Here is a 22,204-nt window from a genome sequence, read left to right as displayed (position 1 = left end):
GTTGGTAGCACAGAAATGTGAGAAACCTCACCCATATACCGTCATTCCTCAAGTCTCAAGCAATCAATCAATGTTCCTTCCGTAACCTCTGTAATGCACCAATGGAATGGCCCTTCTCTGGCAGGCTGACTAATGGAACAGGCCGGACCATCCTTGCACCTCCTTGACCCACTGGATCCCAGCAGCTTAGAGGGGGATCTTCTCCAACCCCTCCATTGAAGAGGCATCAGAGCTGTCACTTCCACTTGCCACCAGCACAGGTACTCAAACCTCGGTGGGTTCACTTAGTAGACCAGCTTCTGGGCCACTTACTTGTGAGCACCTCACAGCTGAAGATCCACAATAGGCGGAGACAGCAATGTCCCAGGAAACCAGCACTTGGAGGGATGCAGGAGCCCTGGATCTGATGAGCTCCTTGCTGATGATTTGCCTCTAGGCCCAATCGTCCTACCGCTGTTGGAGCGGCAAAGGCAGAGTGGCGATTATCAGGAAGGGATGACAGTAGCCTCCTCAATGGAGACCTTGGTGCAGAATGAGCACTCTATGGCAGAAGTTGTCCACACCATGGCTCAGCTCATGACGTCCATGTCTGAGCTCCATGATGCAGCACTAGTGGGAATTCATAATTGTCAGTGCCAGAGGATGGCAGTGTTTCTGGATCTCACTCCAGCTGCCCCTCCTTCCCATAGCAGAGCACAAGAACCGCTAGGAACTGGAAAGGAAGAGGATTGGCAGGAGTACAGCCCAGGGCTCTCCAGCCAGGAGGCCCTGGGCGTGTACAATCCATCTGACACCTCCACCCCTTGTGAGCGACACATCTCCAGCCCCTGACATCGAGGAGGGCAGCAGTAAAACACATGTGCTACCCAAAAACAGGCCAGCACACCCACCAAGATCACATCAGGCAAAGTCAGCAGGCTGCCTCAACCTCAGTTGTGGAACCTTGGGATTCACCTGGATGTGAGGGTGAGAAAGATTAAGAAACCATGGGCATGAATGAATATAGGCGCTAGTGTAGATAGGTCACCATTTTGTATTGAATGTTTGGCATTAAATTTCACTGTGTTCACCCACAGAGCCTCCACCCTGTCTGTTCATGCCACTGAGCTCACCCAGTGCCTGTGGAGTATGAAAATGGCACTGTTATGTTCCTCCCATGCAATAAGGCGGCGCTGCTGCTGGCATGCGCCCTCCCAAACTGTCCCCCCATTGGCCTGAAGTCCATACCCCAACCCCCATACATGGAAGAATGAACACCCTTGTCCCCTACATCAAAGTGCACCTCTCTCATATCAAAGTGTTCTCCAGTGATTTGCTCTGTGCTCAATACAATTCAGCATTCTCCCATAGAGTCCAGACAATAGTTTCAGCACCCTGTCCATGACACCTGGTAACAGCATAACAGCACACTATTTGCACCATATCATTTGTTAGATGTTAGTCCCCATGGTGGGAGAGCTAGTTGCTCCTAGTTCCGCTCGTCTCTGAAGCGAGATGCTGTGAGGTCATCCATAGTGCTGACTACTGCCCAGACTTCTTCCGCCTCCTCTTCTGCTTGGTCATCCTCACTGCCCTCCTTGACATCATCCTCATCTGAGGAGATGTGGCACTCCTCCATCTCCTCCCAGGTCTAGGTGGTCTCCCCGCTCCAGCACCATGTTTTGGAGATCACAGCAGACTAAAATGACGCAGGGAAGCCTCTGGGGGGGCTACAACATAGGGCACCCATCCACCCTAACCCCTGACTGGTCTAGGCATCAGAACTACATCTACAAAAGGCTAATCACCTGCTCGACCAGCATATGCATTGCAGCATGAGCCCCACTGTAACAAGTCTCCGCACTGGCATCGTGAACCACTTGCTGTGTGGGTAACCCCTGTCCCAAAAGGGGCCATCCCTCCAGCCACCGCTTTCCCTCAAAGACAGTTAAGATCTGACATAGCTGCCATGGACTTTCTCAGGGAGATGGGCACACACCTGCATGAAGCACATCATAAGGTTACAGATGAGTTGCACAAAGAGGGAGGAGTATCCCATGCTGTTCATGAAAGGCATCACATGACACCCTGGAACACACAGGGCCACATGAGTGCAGGTAATCAAACATTGCACCTGGGGCAAGCCTACAAAGATAGTGAAGCCCATGGCTGTGCTGTTTTGGCTCGCCTGGTCTGGTCCAGGTTGTTATCCAAGTGAGCCGTCACATAAAAGAACATCTGCAACCTTCCGGATACACACTGAGAGATGCCGCACAGATCACCCATGCTGCCCTGGAATGAGCCACCCCATCATGACGTTAATTGGGTTGTGTGATGATATACATCACCATCACACTTTGTCATATCAGTGTTATCTGTCCAATGTTGCAGCCTTACTGGGAATGTCAGCTCGATGCTTGGGACATTGACTTGCTAAGGGTTAGCAGTTAGCCTCCACTAATTGAGAGTGCTTTCTGGATGCACACTACTTAATGGCAAAACCACTAGCGGGGGGGGCTGGGTGCCTGCTCAGCCAAGTGTCTGCCCCTTGTGACAGTTGAATTGTGAGGCCAGCGATGAGCATATTAGCTTATTCCTAGAGGCAAGCTGTTTCTCAGTGCTGAGCAGCCTTCCATGACTCAATGAGATCTACCGTTACACTCAAGCACCCCTGACTTTGACATTCTGGGCAGCCTCTCCCCTTTATCCTCACCCTGCTGCCTGAGTGCAGGTTCCAATCACACTGCAGTCATCCTCCCCCAAGTGCAAGGCCCTTCAGGCCGCATGAAGGGAGATGCAGCCCATTCCTGATTCCCCTACTGTGCCCTGACAGCTTGGCCTCTCATGGACCCCACCCGGGTAACTCACAGTCAGTCCCAGTGCTGAGCCTCTTGTTTTCAAGTTTCCCACCTTCTGGTCAGCCCCCACTCAAGAAGGGCACACCCTCAGCTGCGATATTGACAGGAAATGAGGAAGGAGAAAATGGGAAGTGCTGCTTCCAAATAGCACTGTCGGTGCTCAGTTTACAAAGGAGGCTCCCCACCACCTGCTAAAGGCCAAATAAGGATGGGCAATAAATGCTGGCCTAGCCAGTAACACCCAAGATCTAAAGGAATAAATATAACAAGTCCAAGGGCAGTGAGGCCAATTACAGTGCCCTACTGAGGTCTGAGCTTGGATGATCAAACATTGGACAGTGGACTTATCACTGAACTGTGGATATGGTAGCTTACAGATTTTCATTGTATCTGACCATCTCATCTGGCTAAAAACTGATCAGTTCTGATTATGCACCCATTTAAAATCAGAATGTAAGGTCAGGTGAAGTGCAGAGCAGATACCCAATCCATCAGTTGACCTCCAGACCGGTTATTTAAAAGTGTCCCAGGGTGAAGAATTCTATTGTGCAATAGTTGAGATGTAATGCATCAGATCCAGATCCTAGGGGTTTGACATTTCCAACAGAATACTTTCCACATCTGTCACTGATTGCAATGGAAAGCAACATTTCATATTTGCCTTGAATCATTTATTCCTCCCCATCCTAAAAAAAATGTATTTGACCCTGATCACAGAGTGCCTCAGAATCGCACAGAACGTTTTTTGCATGTTCCAGCAAACCTATCAAGTTAAAATGTTCTGTAAATGTTAGAATTAATTCAGGTTTGAATGGTTTAAAAAATCTGAACTTGATTTTGCAAAATTTATCTGCACAAAATGATGTCTTATTTTTTATTCTGACATTGCTAAGGGGCAGGCTGCTGCTTTGCTCAATGCCTTCTTCCACATCAATTGACGCAATGACAAGACGACTGATTTAAAATATTTCCAGTGTGTTTCAGTTTGCTTTCTCATGTCTACTTATGAAGATACAGTGAACAGTTGTTTCCCGCTATTATCATTTCCAAATGATCTGTAATTATTTATCAATACAGATGGGCGTAAAATTCAGCGGCTTTCCCTGCTGCTGTGACAATATTAGTCAGGAGCTGGGTCCAAGTTCCTGACCGGATTGGATTCCCTCGAGTCAGCAATTAACATATTGTTAGCGAATGATGACACCAATATCACCAAGGGCTGAAGCAACCACTAAACAGGAGAGGAGTCAGCAAAATATAACAGTGACCAGACTCTTGGCGATTGAATCAGTTTGTCAGATGATTGCAGTAAATGGTGGGGGGGACTTTGAGCCTGCACTTTCCACATGCATACTCAAAATCCAGAAAGCATGATCCGTGCCAGCAAGTTTCCAAGTTCCAAACTTCCCGCCCCTTGCCAGTTGAGTGGCATGAAACACTTCATGGGACCACAGCAAGCTCACTTTAATACATTAGGGATGGGCAATAAATGCTGGTCAGTCAGAGATACCCATGTCTCACGATTGAATTTTTTAAACTTAGCATGTCATTAGTGAGCACTCTCTCAGGGAACCCTTCCCCCTCCCCCTCACACCGGATATTCAGCAGGTGCTGGTGTGATGTCATACCAGTGCCATTTACAACAGCTCCACAGAACCTGATGCCTTCATTTCCAAGGGAGGTTTTGGAGGTGGGTGTTCAGGGAGCCAACACCCTCCAGGTGTTCACTGCTCAGTGGGTATCGGCGAGGACACGAGGGACACAGATAAATGAAACTCAGGACCAGAAGTGTGGTTCCCATAATTGCCATATGGGGGAGGGGGGAGTTGGGGTCCACAGGAGTCACTTGCAGGCCTTACCTTCCCTTCCCTTCATTTGCACCACCTTGCTTTAAAGGGATTGCGAAGGCTGACATGCAGGCCAGATTTGGAGGAGTGGCACACTGCGGAGGGGAGGGCGAGCAGATTTCAGAGTTGATGTGTAGCACTCCAAGGGTGTTTACTAACAGTTTGAGGTCAACACAAGGGAATGGAAACAACAATCACAAAGAAAAGTCAATTCAAAATTTGCAAAGTTTTGATAGAATATAATGTGTGGACAAAAATTAAAGGAAATTAGTAATTCTCATGTTACAAGCATATGAATTGATTTCTATGCTAATAACAGCAGCAACTCATTTATATCCCCTTTAACATAATGGAAAAGCCACATATGTCTGGTGGCAATAAGACCAGGTCAGAGTTTGGGAATTTTGCAGTGATCTCTGCAGGCACCTCCTTCCCAAAGCCTGAGCACTATCGACAGGACGCAAATCAGGATTTATAAATTTATAATGCAATACTTTCCAGTTGGCTGGATAAGTGCAGTTCTAAACACTTGACACCACCTCGGACAAAGCTTGATTGGCACCTCTCCATCACTGACACAGAGTGCAAGTTTCCCTCCAACGCACCTGACTTGGAACTATACTGCCATTTCTTCACTGTCACTGGGTCAAAATCTGGGAACTTCCTCCCAGCAGTGTGGGTGTGCAGTTGAAGGGCAATTGGGAATGGGTAATAAATGCTGGACAATATCCCATGAAAGAAGAACAAAAAAAAACCTTAAGTGCTTCACAGAAGCATTATCAAACAAAATATGATATTGAGCCAGATAAGCTTGCTCGCAAAGAAATGTTTTAAGAAGTGTCTGAAAGGAGGAAGGCAAGGTCAAGCAGCAGAGATATGTAGGAAGGAAATTGTAGAGCCTAGGGCCTATAACCATCAATGGCACAGCAATTATATTTGGGAATGCACAAATAGACAGAATTAGCGGAGCATCAAGATCTCAGTAGGTCGTGGCGTTGAAGGAGATTTCCGATGTTAGGAAGGGCAAGGCCATGGAGGGATTTGAAAGCAAGGTGAGAATTTAAAAATTAATTAGCAGCACGTTTTTAATACTGGGATGCCCTGATTGGGTCATACCATTCAGAAAACTATAATCTCTAATTTAATTACAATGAATAAAGGCATCACTGGCCAATATAAATACCAGTCAGTCTCTTCCAAGAACAAATTATGCTAACAAATTGAGCTTGATCTTGATAGTGGGTTAACAATAATGCACACCATTATTAAAGTGCAAATCATCAGCATTAACAGGTAAGCCATGAGTTGTGAATGTTCAGCACTTGCTGGTCAATTTTGTCTGTTTTGCACAAATGGTATATCACTATTAGCAGCCCTGTCATTTATTAGAACTCATTGGATTTGCACATCATTTGTCCACTAAACTGATCACAGAAAGTCTAATAATTAAGAACTTAAGTACCTTTTTAATAACGTAATAATTGTTAATACAATAGCAATCCATGCATTTGGCTCACAATGGGAATATTTTGGAGTTTTGCTTCATTCTACAGATCAGTCAATGGATTATAAAATGTCAAATTTATAAATGTTAAGTTTTTTTTCTTTCCATATCTTTTATCTTATTCATAATTTTCTTTCACTCTAATTTGCTTTTTGTTCTGGATTTGACTCTAATTTACATTCCTTCACCAACATTTCCCTGTTTCTTACTCAAAGTATCATTGGTTATACAGTCATTAATTAAGATCCCAGGTGCCCTGTTGCCCTAGATGTGATGTTGTTAATTCACACTTCCAGTAAACTGATAGACATGTTTTCCAAGCTGAAGAGTGCAGAAGGGGAGGCAGCACAGTGGTTAGCAGTGCTGCCTGACAGCGCCAGAATCCCAGGTTCAATTCTAGCTCGGGACATTGTCTGTGTGGATTTTGCACATTCTTCTCACGTTTACGTGGATTTCCTCCGCCAGTCCGAAGATGTGTGGGTTAGGTTGATTGGCCATGCTAAATTGACCCTCGTTCAAAGGGATTAGCAGGGTAAATGCGTGGGGTTGTGACAATAGGGCCTGGATGGGATTAGGGTTGGTGCAGACTCGATGGGCCAACTGGCCTCCTTCTGTTCTATAGGGATTCTACAATTCTATGAATCAAATCTATTGGGCCACGCCATATGATGCCACACTCCAGCAAGGCTAAACAGTACATAACACAGAACCCTCAACATTTTAATCTTTGCATCAAAAGTACAATGTGGAGTTACTGGCGTAGGCATAGTAAGTAGTCTCAGAACCCTAGGTTAAAATCCAAGGTTTATTTGTGGTAGTATGAGCTTTTGGAGCACCACTCTTTCATCAGGTGAGCGCTGGATTTGTTTCACAAACAGGGAATATATAGACACAAACTCAATTACAAGATAATGGTTGGAATGCAAATCTTAACAGGTAATCAAGTTTTTACATAAGAACATAAGAAATAGGAACAGGAGTAGGCCATCTAGCCCTTTGAGCCTGCCCCGCCATTCAATAAGATCATGGCTGATCTGAAATGGCTCAGTTCCACTTTCCTGCTTTCTCCCCATAATCCTTAATTCCCTTGCCTACCAAAAACCTATCAGATACAGACATGATTTGGAGTTTCTGGCGTTGGACTGGGGTAGGCACAGTAAGTAGTTTCACAACACCAGGTTAAAATCCCATAGGTTTATTTGGGAGCACAAGCTTTTGGAGCACTGCCCCTTCGTCAGGTGAGCATTCACTTCATGAAGGGATAGTGCTCCAAAAGCTCGTGCTACCAAATAAACCTGTTGGCCTTTAACCTGGTGTTGTGAGACTCCTTATAGGTGCAGACAATATGGGTGGAGAGAGGGTTAAGCACAGATTAAAGAGGTGCGAATTATCTACAGCCAGGATAGTTAGTGAAATTTTGCAAACCCAGGCAAGTCGTGATGGTTACAGATAGTGTGGTATGATCCCAAGATCCTGGTTGAGGCCGTCCTTGTGTGCGGAACTTGGCTATCAGTTTCTGCTCAGCAATTCTGTGTTGTCGTGCATCGTGAAGGCTGCCTTGAAGAACACTTCCTTGAAGATCAGAGGCTGAATGCCCATGACCGCTGAAGTGTTCCCTGGTAGGAAGGGAACACTCCTGCTTGGTGATTGTCGAGTGGTGTCCATTCATCCGTTGTCATAGTGTCTGCCTGGTTTCGCCAATGTACCATGCCTTGGGACATCCTTTCCTGCAGCGTATCAGGTAGACAATGTTAGCTGAGTCACAGGAGTATGTACCGTGTACCTAGTGGATGGTGTTCTCATATGAGATGATGGCATCCATGTTGATGTCCGGCACATCTTGCAAGAGGTTGCTGTAGCAGGGTTGTGTGGCGCACATGAGGACAACTTGCCTGGGCTTGCAAAATCTTAGTAACTGTCCTGGCTGGAGATCATTCACATGTCTTTAAATTGTGCTTAACCCTCTCTCTTCTCACATTGTCTGTACCTGTAAAGACTTGATTACCCGTTAAGACTCGCATTCCAACTATTATCTTGTAATTGGGTTTATGTCAATATGTGCCCTGTTTGTGAAACAAATCCTGCACTCACCTGATTGAAAATATGACCTTTGCAGCATGGTCATCTTTGAGGCTTAAGGTTCATGGAAGTTCAGAGTGCAATTACTTAATGTCCTTCGGAGAATACATTGCAACCTAGAATTTCCTGCACCAGATTAAATATGTAAATTGCACCCAATTTCCATAATTCAGTGATTTACAGAAAGCCCAGACAGCACAATGGGTAACATAACTGCCTTACTTTGTCTCCTCCAGTTTTCCCTTCTGCTTTCCTGAATTCATTGATCTTTGCTCAGAGGCTTATAGCCTCTGACCCAAATAGTTATTCCTCATGTGTGTGAGTAAATAGCGAGTGCTGACAACATTAAAACATGGTGTAGCTGAAAAATACTGTGCTGAGGACAGACATCGCAGGAGGATTGAATGTGGTGATTACTGAGACTACAAAATGAATTAAGCAAAATGGATCATGGTGCCAAACAGGATGTAAAAAAAACATGCGGCACTGTAATGCAAATTCTAACAGTCCTGTCCCAATAAGTCTACATTTGAACTTATGCAAATAATTCCAGGTGACAATACTTACAAACAGTGGCAACATCTTGGAAAATGCCATTGCCAGCTTTGTTGCTGTTATTCTATGAGGCATTTGGACTAATAGAGAACACAGTGGCTCAGTTCCAATGTTCCAGATTTAAACAGTAAACAATAAGTGGCCAAGTACTTTTAATGCCAAATTTCTGGTATGTCTGTGTAAACAGTTTTGATGTGGAGATGCCGGCATTGGACTGGGGTAAACACAGTAAGAAGTCTCACACCACCAGGTTAAAGTCCGACAGGTTTATTTGGTAGCAAATGCCACTAGCTTTTGGGGCTTTTCCCCTTCGTCAGGTGAGTGGAGAGCTCTAATCACAAACAGAGCATATAAAAGCACACACTCAGTATACAGAATACTGATTAGAATGTGAGTCTTTATAGCTATTCAAGTCTTAAAGGTGCAGACAATGTGAGTGGAGATAGCATTAAGCATAGGTTAAAGAGATGTGTATTGTCCCCAGACAGGACATTAAGTGAGATGTTGCAGGCCCAGGCAAGTCATGGGGGTTACAAATAGTGTGACATGAACCCAAGATCCTGGTTGAGGCCGTCCTCATGCGTTCGGGTAAACTATCTCCAAGGCGGTCTTCACGACATACAACAGTGCAGAGTCGCTGTGCAGAAACTGATAGTCAAGTTCTGCACACATGAGTACGACCTCAACCGGGATTTTGGGTTCATGTCACACTATCTGTAACCCCCATGACTTGCCTGGGCTTGCAACATCTCACTTATTGTCTTTTCTGGAGACAATACACATCTCTTTAACCTATGCTTAATGCTTGCTCCACTCACATTGTCTCCATCCTTAAGACTTGAATAGCTGTAAAGACTTGCATTCTAATCAGTATTCTGTAAACTCAGTGTGTGCCTTCATATGCTCTGTTTGTGATCAGAACTCCCCACCCACCTGACGAAGAGGCAAAGCCCCAAAAGCTAATGGTGTTTGCTACCAAATAAACCTGTTGGACTTTAACCTGGTGTTGTGAGACTTCTTACCATGTAAACAGTTTTGCACAGTTGCATTAAACAAATCATGAACACATTGTTCTCTAAAGCTTACAATTTCATCAGATTCCTATTGACAAGCAGCTGTGACATGACATTGCAGTTTACTGAATGGCATGGTTCCCAAAATCCATGGAATTGAACTCAAAGCCCCTTTGATTAACGTCAGTGTTATGTCAACAGGAACAGATCCCATTCTCGCAATCTGCATCTTGTTTGTAACTGCAGCAAACCATCAAGAAAGTGAATGTTTTTTTCCCAAACAGCTGCCATAGTGTTTTCATTTCCTTTAGAGAAGGCAGATCTACCACTCTTACCTGGTTTGGCCTACAACGTGATTGCACAGCAATGTGGTTGACTCTTAACTGCTCTCTCTCTAAAATGGGACTCAGTTCAAGGGCAATTAGGGATGGGTAAAAATGCCCATGAAAGAATAAAGAAAAATAAGACTTGAACAGATGTAGGGAGTGATTGGAAATTGATCGGGGCAATTTTGGGGATAGTAGGGGTGGGAGTAAGAGGAGACAGAGCCCACTTACGGCTCCCCAGGAAAGCTTCTGAATCCAGGAGGTTGAGGTAAAGACACTTGTCTCCTGAATCTGCCAAGATATCATCTCGAAGGAGTTGCTGGGTTTTCCCAAGATTCAGGAAACTCAGCCGACCATAGCTGAATTCCGCAAGGAAGTGACAATGAGGCTCAAGGTATCACAGTTAATTTCCTGCCTGCTTCCTCACAGCATGTTGGTTGCCTGTCCACTGTCTTGAACTTGGTTCCCTTTTCCTCACTTCTGTCCACCATTGCATTTCAAGCCATGATTAAAGTTTGGATGACATCTGCCAAAACCAGAGTGGGTGGGATGGAGATCCAAAACAAATTTTAAACTTTAATCACCTGCCAATTGACCCAAAGCCACTCTTTTTTTTTAAGATTCCTCCCGATTATTTACTACTGTGGGCAAGGTTTTCTGTTTGTGGTCAGGATCCAGACGTCATTTCCAGTCCTCGACCTCTCTCCAAGGGGGAAGCAGGCAGGGTAATGATTTTTCCAGAGATTGGCCCTAATTGGCTGGAGGTCAGGTTTGGTGACCAACCCGCAGAGACGACTGTGAGAAGCAAGCCCACGTGAGTCTGGAACTGTGGGCCTAGTTTAAAGGCATGAGAGAATAGTCATTATCGTGGTTTGAAATGCAATGGTGGACAGAAGTGAGGAAAAGGGAACCAAGTTCAAGTACCTATGGCAGGGCTGCCACTAGATTTAGGGATGCCACCTTCGATGTCCTGTGGAAGGCTGAGAGTGAAAGATAAGGGGTCTTATTCCTGGAGGGTGACAGGAGAATGCTACCCAGCCAAATCAAGCAAGCCTGACTAGAGATGGTATTGTCTGAATAGTGCAGTGTCATCAGGGCGACTTGGATAGAGTGCCAGAAGAGGTTTCATTTATGTTCTATGTTCTGGCAAAATGAGGTTAATAGAACAACCAGATGGAAAGCCTCCAGGTTTATAGACACACCAGCTGAGCAGCCTGATGGTGACTGGTGCTCCTGAATATGACTGAAATATTCACCCAGAATCATTTTGGTCCCTGAGCAAGGCTCAAATCCCTACAGCTATTTTAATTACATTTTCAATGAGTCCCTGGAATTGGTGAGATAGTCACGCCGATGTTGCACTGGAGTAAACACAGTAAGAAGTCTCACAACACCAGGTTAAAGTCCAACAGGTTTATTTGGTAGCAAATGCCACTAGCTTTCGGAGTGCTGCTCCTTCGTCAGGTGAGTGGGAGCTCTGATCACAAACAGAGCATATCTGTTTGATGTTGCCTGACAGAGACAGACTATGTCTTTATATGCTCTGTTTGTGATCAGAACTCCCACTCACCGAACGAAGGTGCACCTCTCCGAAAGCTAGTGGCGTTTACTGCCGAATAACTCTATTGGACTTTAACTGGACTTGAGACTTCTTATTGGTGAGATAGGCAGCATTGCCCTGTCTCTGAAATTTTGTCCTTGCATAAGAGGGCCGAAAATGCGCGAGAATGGGCACACATGGGAAGAGGAGACCTCATCTCACCAACCTGACTACATGGAGGGGGTAGCCCTTCACATCATGAGGAAGTGAGCGACGGAGAGATGGCAATAATTGTAGGAGAGGGGGAAAAATGTGAATTGGGTAGAGATGAAGGAGAAGGAATGCACTTCTTCCACGCAACAGCAGTGCATCTTTTATATCCGATAGGGCTCTTTGAGGAAATATGCCAGTGCCTCTGCATGTCACTGAAGCCCTTGAACAACACAGAAGCTACAGACTCAGCACAATCACACTATTCAAGTGCAACCTCCCAGCATGGATACACTCAAACTGTTGGATTCTCATGCACAGTTAGAAAGGGTGGCACTGGGTGAGGAGCATATCATTAGTGAGCAGGAGTTGTTGAGAAAAGCATAGGCATCTGTGAGAGCCCCCTTCAAAAGAGGGAGGACAGACACAGTCAAAATGAGCTGAGTGCAGATGTACAGCCTCAGGAGTCACAAGCAAGGCAGCTCTAAGCAGCAGCATGAGATGAGCAGGACCCTTACAGGAGTGTACTGCAGAACATCATCTCACCAGTTCTTTACAGCCCAATGGCCTGCTCACTAATTGTCCGTGTGAACATATGGCTTCACTCGTGGCACCTCTATTTCCCTTGGGATCGTGTAAAGGGGTGGATTGCCATCTCGTCTCCTCAAAATCATCCACTAAATTTTGATAGTAACATAAAGAGTCGTAGCACTCTGGATTGACAGATAATGAAGATGTCTTAGCAGCTGCCAGAAAAGCGAGTGCACGAATGCATAAAGCTCTCATGGTCTCATTTAATGTAGTGGAAAATTTTCCTGTTGATGAATCTCACTGGCTGTTCGCTCATTATCTTGAAAGCTAAATGGATGCAATCAACAATGTCCCAACCTGCAGGAATTCAGTAATGGAGACAAATCCCACTTCCTTTTGTACCTGCTGAGACCTGTCTATTTGAAATTGTATCTAGTGCTCAGCCAATACAAATATGGCATCAGAGACCCGTGAAGTGCAATGGTGTGCAGCTGCTTGAGAGATACCATCAAGATCCAGCACTGATCCTTGGAAGCAGCCAGAGGTGAAGCAGTCCAAGGTCATAGTGACATTAATGGCTCTGACACAACATGGTGGGGAATACGGTCAGATCTGAGCTTTTGCTCAATAGAGGGCATAAATCTCAGATACTATCTTCCTAGATAGATGCAGTCTCCTTTGGCACTGATTCTCTGACATGTCCAGGTAGCTTCTTCTTTGGTAGTGCATTTAATAATGCTGAGGGTATGTCCTTTATTTTCTTGCTGCCCCTCATTCCTCCCCTCTGCCTCTTCATGTCCAGGATCTGCATTTGTTTCTGAGAATGTTGCTACTAACTGCTACTCATTCTGATCTTCAAGCACCTTAATCTCATGTCCAGCTGTTATCTTGCTTGTGGTCAGTTGCACTCACAATATTTACCGTAACCCCCACTTTTGGCCCCAAGTACCCTGGAGGGTCATAGCCCACTTCGGCTGTCTCAGTACACACTTCTCACATCACACTGCTAATTCTGCTCACCTGATGGCAACTGTGTACCAAATAATGAATAACCCTTTTACTTATGCACCCTTTTAAGAATCTCTCTCATTGAATGGTATGGTCACAACTGGCTCCCAGTTGTGTTGTCACCTCCTACTTCGAACATAACAGATCCAGCATGGATCCCATGCCTTTGCAGCAAAATTGCACACTAACCCTTAATGAGCTGATGAACTCTTTAACAGGCTTAATTGGAAATTCTCCAGATTGGGTGGATTGCTGTATCCTGCCATACCACTCTTTAGCAAAATTGCTGACCTTGGAAACAGCATTGGAAAACCGGAATGATGATTGGTATTGGGAAAATACATGCCAGCCCACCACAGTTCCTGTCGGTCTTTTTGATCATCAAAATCCTGGTCTGTTTGGTGGGAAAGTGCAGTGTGTAATATTATATCCACAATAAAAATGACAATTTTTAAGAGTTTGTTAGACAGCAACCAAAGCAATTCTTAAATATTTTGAAATACTTTTGGCTGAGTTCTTTCAGGCTATTTTCGTAGGCCAGAAATCTCTGGTCTTACACAACCCTGCGACTGCTGCCAGCAAGAACGGAGAATTTGGCATCCAGCCAAATCTCCATTCACTGCAGTGGGACTGGAGAATCCCAGCCGTGGGTGTAGTCAGAGAATGCTGGTCATTGACTTTGAAAAAGAGAGATAAGTGATTTGGGTTAGCTTAATGGGTTTCTAGGAACCTATCATGTAATGTAGCTGATTGTAAAATTAGATTCAAGATATGAACTGTTTCCATTTTCAGATATTCTTATCAGCATTTCATTTTGTGTTTTGCTTTTCAAATTTTTTTTGGCTTTTGCTTGTATCAAACAGAACAGTAAAAGTGTGATAAAAATATTGAAAAAATGTATTGAGAAGGGTACTTATAGTGTAGCTGAAAGATTGAAATAATAACTTGGAACGAGAGGGAAGCATTCTTCTATAATCTACTCAAACATAAGCTTTTGGAAACAGATGTTGATTTAGTTTCCTCAACTGTTAACTCATAACAGTATCAGTAGCATTCCTGCAGCAAATCAACTTACACCAAATTACTAATTTTGAGATTTATAGAGCATCGATAATCTTTGTTATTATTATTATTATTATTGTGCATTTATTTAATTATTTTTGTAGTAATAAAATGACTAGATGCTAAATTGGCCTCTAGCCCACAAACCACAATTAGTAAGGATAGGCAACAACATTGCCTCCACGATCATCCTCAACATTGGTGCCCCACAAAGCTGTGTCCTCAGCCCCTTACTAAATTCCTTATACACCTATGACTGTGTGGCCAAATTTCTCTCCTATTGAATTTAAAGTTTGTTGATGACACTATCATAGTGGGTCGGATCTCAAACAATGACAAGGCGGAGTACAGGAAAGAGATAGAGGATCTGGTGCGACGACAATAATCTCCCTCTCAATGTCAACAAAATGAAGGAGAGTCATCGACTTCAGGAAGCATAGTGGAGGACATGCCCAAGCTTCAAGTTTTTAGGTGTCCAGATCACCAACAACCTGTCCTGGTCCCTCCATGCTAACACTACAGTTAAGAAAGCCCACCAACTCCTCCACTTTCTCAGAAGACTAAGGAAATTTGGCATATCAGCTATGACTCTCACCGAGTTTTACAGATGCACCATAGAAAGCATTTCTTCTGGTTGTGTCACAGTTTGATATAGTTCTTGCTCTGTCCCAAATGACAAGAAACTACAAAGATGAACGAAGCCCAGTCCATCATTCAAACCAGCCTCGCATCCACTGACTCTGTCTATACTTCTCACTGTCTGGCAAAGCAGCCAGCATAACTAAGGACCCCGTGCACCCTGAACATACTCTCTTCCACCTTCTTCTATTGGGAAAAAGATACAAAAGTCTGAGGACATGTTCCAACTGACTCAAGAACAGCTTCTTCCCTGACCCATCAAACTTTTGAATGTATCTACCTCACATTAAGTTGATCTTTCTCCACTTCCTAGCTATGACTGTAATACTACATTCTGCACTCTCTCCTTTCCTTCTCTGTGTATGGTATGCTTTGTCAGTATAGTGCGCAAGAAATAATATTATTCACTGCATACTAATACATGTGACAATAATAAATCAACTCAAAAGAGAGAAAATTTGGGACTTTTAGAGAAGTGAGGTGCTTTGCTAGTTTATCTTAGTACTACCTCATTGTGCCATGAAATTTTCTCAAATTCCATCCCTAATATAATTTCCCAAATGATCAATTCCAGGTCTTAGTAATGCTATTGAAGTGAATGAAGGAATGAAACATTAATCAGATGATTCAAACTTCTCACCTGATGGTCTTGCCTCAATGACATATCGACTGATTGGTGCCTTGCCGGCGTCTCCACTGGACCAGTGAATAGTAATGGCTGATCCATACCTGTAGATCAATGGCTCACCTGGGGGGCCAGGAGCACCTCAAAGGAAAATAAAAGGTATAATATCAATAGAAATAGAATGCAATATTGCCTTTCTCAACTTTAGGAAATTCAATTTCAGTTAAAGTTTTTTTTTACTGTATTCACTACTATAATGTGGGAAATGTGGCAGCCAATTTGTACTCAAAATTGGCAATGAGATAAACGAATAGATAACCTTATTTTGGGTGATTATGGTTGAGAGAGAAATGTTGGCCAGAACACCAGGAGAATCCCCTTAGTTTTAACATCCACCAGTATCCATCTCATTTTCCATGTGCATCAAAGAAACACAGTTATTTGAAGAAAAAGTGCAACTGAAGTTCCTCTCCCATCATTCCCCCAAATTCCACTCAGCTCAACATCACCAAAAGACCCAGGTAACCGTGTTCAATAGCTTTCTGAGGCAGCTAACGACATAATGATCCCACTTTAATAAAATGGTCATTTACCTCAAACACTTATTATGCAAGATAGCTATCCTTTTCATTTCCCACCCCCCAAAGAATACAACTTTATTTCAAACTTGCCCAAACTTAAACATTGCTCCTTTCACTGATCCTGGTTTCCACTATAAAATTGCACCAAGACTGCTGCAACAAAGTGACCAATAAAATATGGCCTTTGTGACTGAGAGTACTCGTGTCCTGCTCATTCACAGTTACCTCTGCAAAGTATGACATGATTGAACACCGCATCCTTCCTCACTATCTCTCTCTTCTGGTCCACCTTCATAATGCTTCCTTAACCTTTTCCATTAAACCTATTCCACTAAAATCAACACAACTGAACTTCTCCTCCACTCTCATGTCAGCAACTCAGATGTTCCTTAAGGGGGCATTCTTGGCTCCCTTTTAGGCCTCAACTAAGTATTGCTGTAAGTGTTGGTGACATCATATATGGCATGTTGACAAACAACCTCTGCCATCTCCCTTCATTGCTTAATCCCCCCACATAATTAGCCAACATGAAGAGTTGCATTGCAGCATTCTTCAATCCAACATTGCCAAGAGCAAAGCCACCCTGCTTGATATCTATCAAAAATTCTATACCTTAGATTCTGAGCCGGATTATGCACCATCCCAGTTTCTTGTTTAAATATCCTTGCCACCAGCAAAATTTCACCTCCACAACATGACTTGGCCATTTTACTTCTACTAATGCAGAAATTATCATTTCCAGACATGATTATTCAGTTGCATCCTTCAATAATGTTATTTGGTCCAAAACTCCACGGCCTGTGTCCAATCACATGGTGATACCCACCTTATCTTTAATGCTTATGTTAATAGATTCCTTATACTCTGGTGGACATATTCACAGAATGATTCACAAAAATCCATTTGTGAGGATTGTGAGGTTACAGGCAACAGCTGTTATGTCTATTATCCCCATAAAGGAAACTCTCAGTTCTAGCTTAATAAACTACTTTTCAAGTTAGAACGCAGTGTTTTTCTAAACAAAAATTACTTATGCAGGGATTTTTTCACAAAACATATTAAAATATTTATTATATTCAGATCCAGATATTCCCCAACCCTGGACAGACTTGCCTGTAAAACAATATTTTTAAACAACATAATGTAATCAAGTTTGCTTTAAATCTTGGACTTGAGATGACTTGTGGAAAGCGAGGCTCCTGACTATAGCTGACCCTGGCAGTACTTGAAGCTTTCACTCGGTCCATGTTATATACATTTGCAACTCAAAACATTTAAAATGGAACAGAACAAGATTTGCATAAAATAACATATTGAGTTACCTTCTCCTGGTCCAGTGGTGATATTTGCCTCAATTTCTGGTCCGTAAGTGTACGTTTTTGCCTTGATTCGGTAAGTGTAAGTCACACCATCTGACAGGTCTTTTATTTTCATCCATCGAGGACTGTTTCCCTTCACATCCACAGTTACAATCTTACTGACTCCTGTACAGTGAGAGAATTACTAAAACCAGCCAGTTTGCAATATACCAAGGAAAACAATAGTTCATTGGTTTAATTATGACAAAGGATGAACAAGTACGCAATGAAATCACTGGAAATCAGAAATCAGTAAATATAATCACAATTGGCATTCTCTATAATGTTCACTTCTTTTCTCTTTGCCCAGATTTTCTTCTGCTTCTGAAAACAAATCTCTTGATGGGGAATAGTTACATAGATTTTTTTTTATTCATGCGCAGGACATCCGTGTCGCTGGCTGGCCAGCATTTATTGCCCATCCCTAGCTGCTCTTGAGAAGGTGGTGGTGAGCTGCCTTGTTGAATTGCTGTGGTCCATGTTCCATGGGTTGACCACAAAAAGTGTTGACCCACAAATGGATATCCTATGGAATCTTTGACAAGTCACCACTATTCTTGATTAAATGTTGATGATGCAACAATAAAAGTCAGTAAGTTTTACTATTTGATATATTTGTTTCCTTCTTTAAAGTATTTCTTCCTTTCTAATTATTGTATTTATTCTTTCTTCTCTTTGTTCATACTTTCCCTAAGCTATTTCTTTCATTCCCATATTTTATTCTTACCTAACTCACTGTCAGTGAACTCTGTATCCAAAGTCTCTGTATTACCCAGAGCAACATTAAATTAATGTAAAAGACAGCTTGTAGGAAATAGTTTCATCGATCTTGGCTCTCAACGAGGTGGATTCCTTTTGCTGTGTTTTTACATATATTGTGTGTTAACACAATAATCTTTTTAGCATAGATATACAAACCACATTCTTACCATCGACTGGTGTACAAGGTTCATAAACTAGTCGGTATCCTTCAATTATTCCATTTGGATATTTTGGTCGTCCCCAGGACACATTCACAGAGGTCGTCGTCAGTTCACTGAATCGTATGTAGCTTGGAGCACTTGGAGCTGTTTATGGAAAAATAAAGCTGTTAATCAGTCACACTGTTATCTGTCTTCACAAAACACACAATGAGGAGAAACCAGATGTTTGGTAAATGAGATATTTTAAGATTTGCACCATTAATGAAGATATTTTTAAGGTTTAATATTCCCCATTCACATTCATAATCACATAACAAGGCACATGGTGAGTCCAGAGGAAGTGCAGTATTCCTTGGGGTCAACAGCACAGGAGAAGAGTTGAGAGGAGAGAGGGAAGATTAAGTAAAAATGGTGCAAAATTGGGAATGTGTGTGTGCTTCTGTATGTATTTATTAAAAATAAATTGCTTCTGTGTGGATATTCTTGCTACAAAAGCTTACTTCCTGTTGTCAGGCTTTTGTTATAATTGTGGCAACCTATCCCATTATAAAGTCCAAAGTCCACATTTATTTTGGAAACTGCATGTAAACTTACCATGCCGTAATTATACGTGCTAGCCAGTGAAGCTCGGTTTCGTAATCCTAGGTTCTCAGGCAACGCATCAGCGAAACATTTGCGCTTCAAGCAGTGCTGTGTCTAAGCTTTCCAAAGTGCTGTTTAAGGGTTTTGTTGTTTAACTATAAATATTGAATTAAGCATTTAATTCTCCCTGGATGCTTTTTGCTGGATCCTTGCAATTGCTGGGTCATATCATTGGTGGGCTCAATGGAATAAGTTCATCTCTTTATTGCCATCTTCAAACAAAGGACGATTCTCAAGAGCGACACATGAACATAAGGAATAGGGGAAAGAGTAGGCAATTTAGCCCTTTGAGCCTGCTCCACCATTCAATGAGGTCATGGTTGATCTACTTCAACATCATTTTCTTGCACTATCCCACTATTTCTTGATATTATGGAGAAACCTATCGATCTCAGTGTGAAACTGAGCCTCCACAGCCCCCTGGGGCAGAGAATTCCGAAGGTTCACCACCTTATGAGTGAAGGAATCTCCTTTCATTTCAGTCTCAAATTTCTTGCCCCTTATTCTGAGACTGTGTCCCTTGATTGTAGACACCCCAGCCAGGGGAAATATCGCTCATACATCTGTCCCGAAGAGTCCTGTAAGAATTTTGGATGTTTGAATGAGATCTAAACTTCAGACTATTTGATTGTTTCTCACAGGACAATCACTCCATCCTAGTAATCAATTTAGTGAACCTTTGCTGCGTTTCTATACATTTTTCCTTAGATAAGGAGAACAAATCCACACACAATACTCCTGATGAGCTCTCACCAATGCACTATGTAATTGCGGTATGACATCTTTACTCCTATAGTCAAATCCTTGTGCAATAAAGGTTAACACATCATTTGCCTTGCTAATTGCTTGCTGTACTTGTATGACTCATGAACAAGAATACCCAAGTCCCTTTGAAATTCAACACTTCCCAGCCTCTCACCATTTAATACTCAGCCTTTGAGTTCTTCCTACCAATGTGGATAACCTCACATTTCTGCACACTGTATTCCCTCTGTCAAAATGATTGGAAGCTTGTTCTAGCTGTCTTCCTTTAAAAGATGTGTTAGATCTGCAGACTTGTGTAAAATTTCCTGTCCTGCCACAGAGAAACCGGTGCTCCGGCTTCCTCCCACATTCTGAAAGACATTCTGGTTAGGTGCATTGATCTGAACAGGCGCCGGACTGTGGTGACTAGGGGAATTTCACAGTAACTTCATTGCAGTGTTAATGTAAGCCTTACGTGTGGCTGATAGATAAATAAATAAATGAACAAGCTCCCCATGTCGGGCAGTCTTTGTGGTGATGTAGGGCAGCCTTTTCTGGCTGCGCTTGCCCCGAAACCAGAAAATCCTGCCCGAGGTCAACAGACCTTTCCATGGTCCATCTCTCGCCCACTCTGATTCCCGTTACAGACAGAAAGGGAAAATTCACCCCGTTATTATTTGGTGCACATCTGGAACATTTTAATATAGATGAAAAAGTTCCTCACTTTTGGCATGTTTGGAAAACTCTTTCCATGGGCTTTTTGGTGAATGGGGCACCTGATTTTGGGCTTAAGTACAAACTCCTCTTGAGCCTCAATGTCTCCCTGAATTACATCCTAATTCAGTTGGCAGAGTTCCACCTGCCTTGAAAACTGTTTGGCTCCTGCAAGACTCAATTCTCTTTGGATTGAAGAAAATCTGACAGAGTGTCATCGAGCTCGCTGACTATAGCCTAGAATTTTTCAGCCTCCCCGCCATGGGTATTTCCACAGTGGGCCCAACAAGCCATTGAAATCTCCGTTCACATTGGCCAGACTGGAGAATTTACCTGTCTGAAGAGATAGAAAATTCTGGCAATGATTAAATTGCATATTAACTCTTGCTTTAGAACTCCATATCTGCATCTTCTGTTCAATTGATACAAGTCAGTAATAAATGAATCAATGGATTCAGCTGGACTTTGGCTTTTCTAGTTGAATCTAGCCTATTCAATGACTAGATTCCTCTTACCAAAGGAGCTCATAACCCCTTCACAGGACTCCAAGGTCTCCTTGACTCCTTCTCATACTGGGACATTATTAGGTCTGGCCTCAATTGCATATAAAAACGTACTGACTTGGTGCCTTTCTGCCTTTCTTGTAAGCCTGAAGCTGTGTGATACCTTTCAAATAGTTTCTTCTGGATCTCTCATCTTTGTCCTTGCTGAGGACCCTCAATGTATTGGAAAAGCTGTGGAAGGGGTAGTGTTTGTTCAATAGCTGTCAACATCATGCATGGTCACTGTCTCCTACCACAGTACATTTAAGTTTTATTTTGCTTCATTGCACAGGTTACCAGTCTGCAGCTTCAGTTTCTTCAAATGTGGCCTCCAGCACTGTCACCATGCTTTGATAGGTTTTGCTTATTTCATAATTAACTTGAAAATAATCGCCTTATAGTTTTTCTTCAACATCACTATGAAGAAGGATTTACAAAGGCCTCATGGTAAGCACATCATTTTCTGGACACAAGCTATTCTGTATCTTGCTCTCTTTGGAAATTCTTGGTCAGCTGACTCTTGACATCATGCCTACATCATCATTAACATCATTGTCTCATTAACATAACTATTAACCCTTATTCTATACTGTAAACACTCCTTCTTCCTGTTGCTTTTCCAATGTAAGCTCTCCTTTGGCTCTACCTTCCTTTTTGCCTCATTCTCCTACCTCCCCTCTGCTCATTGCAGAGACTTGAGCATATATTCTAGGCTGACCCTTCAGAGTAGTACTAAGGAATTGTTGTCTTTCATTAGAATGTTTAACAAAGGCTCTTCTTGCCTGATGTGGAGATGCTGGTGTTAGACTGGGGTTAACACAGTAAGAAGTCTCACAGACCAGTTTTTACAGGTAATCAAGTCTTAAAGGTACAGACACATATTGCCTGTACCTTTAAGAATTTATTACTTGTAAAGACTCGCAT

General features: G+C 42.9%; 1 protein-coding gene across 3 annotated transcripts in view; it reads right to left on the bottom strand.

The window, feature by feature from the left end:
- The window catches only part of sdk2b (sidekick cell adhesion molecule 2b), a 966,819-nt gene that overhangs the window by 157,307 nt on the left and 787,308 nt on the right, over positions 1-22,204 (bottom strand). For all 3 annotated transcript variants that reach the window (XM_080208817.1, XM_080208815.1, XM_080208816.1), the window contains 3 exons: positions 18,645-18,782; positions 17,680-17,841; positions 15,792-15,917 (listed from right to left, as the gene is read on the bottom strand). In XM_080208817.1, coding sequence (XP_080064943.1) covers positions 15,792-15,917; positions 17,680-17,841; positions 18,645-18,782 — 426 coding nt within the window. The remainder of the gene's footprint in view (positions 1-15,791; positions 15,918-17,679; positions 17,842-18,644; positions 18,783-22,204) is intronic.

The sequence above is a fragment of the Carcharhinus amblyrhynchos genome, chromosome 21 (assembly GCF_965287045.1).
Source record: "Carcharhinus amblyrhynchos chromosome 21, sCarAmb.v2.hapA, whole genome shotgun sequence".
Classification (NCBI taxonomy): domain Eukaryota; kingdom Metazoa; phylum Chordata; class Chondrichthyes; order Carcharhiniformes; family Carcharhinidae; genus Carcharhinus; species Carcharhinus amblyrhynchos.
The sequence above is the reverse complement of the archived record's forward strand: the minus strand, read 5'-3'. Positions and strand labels throughout refer to the sequence as shown.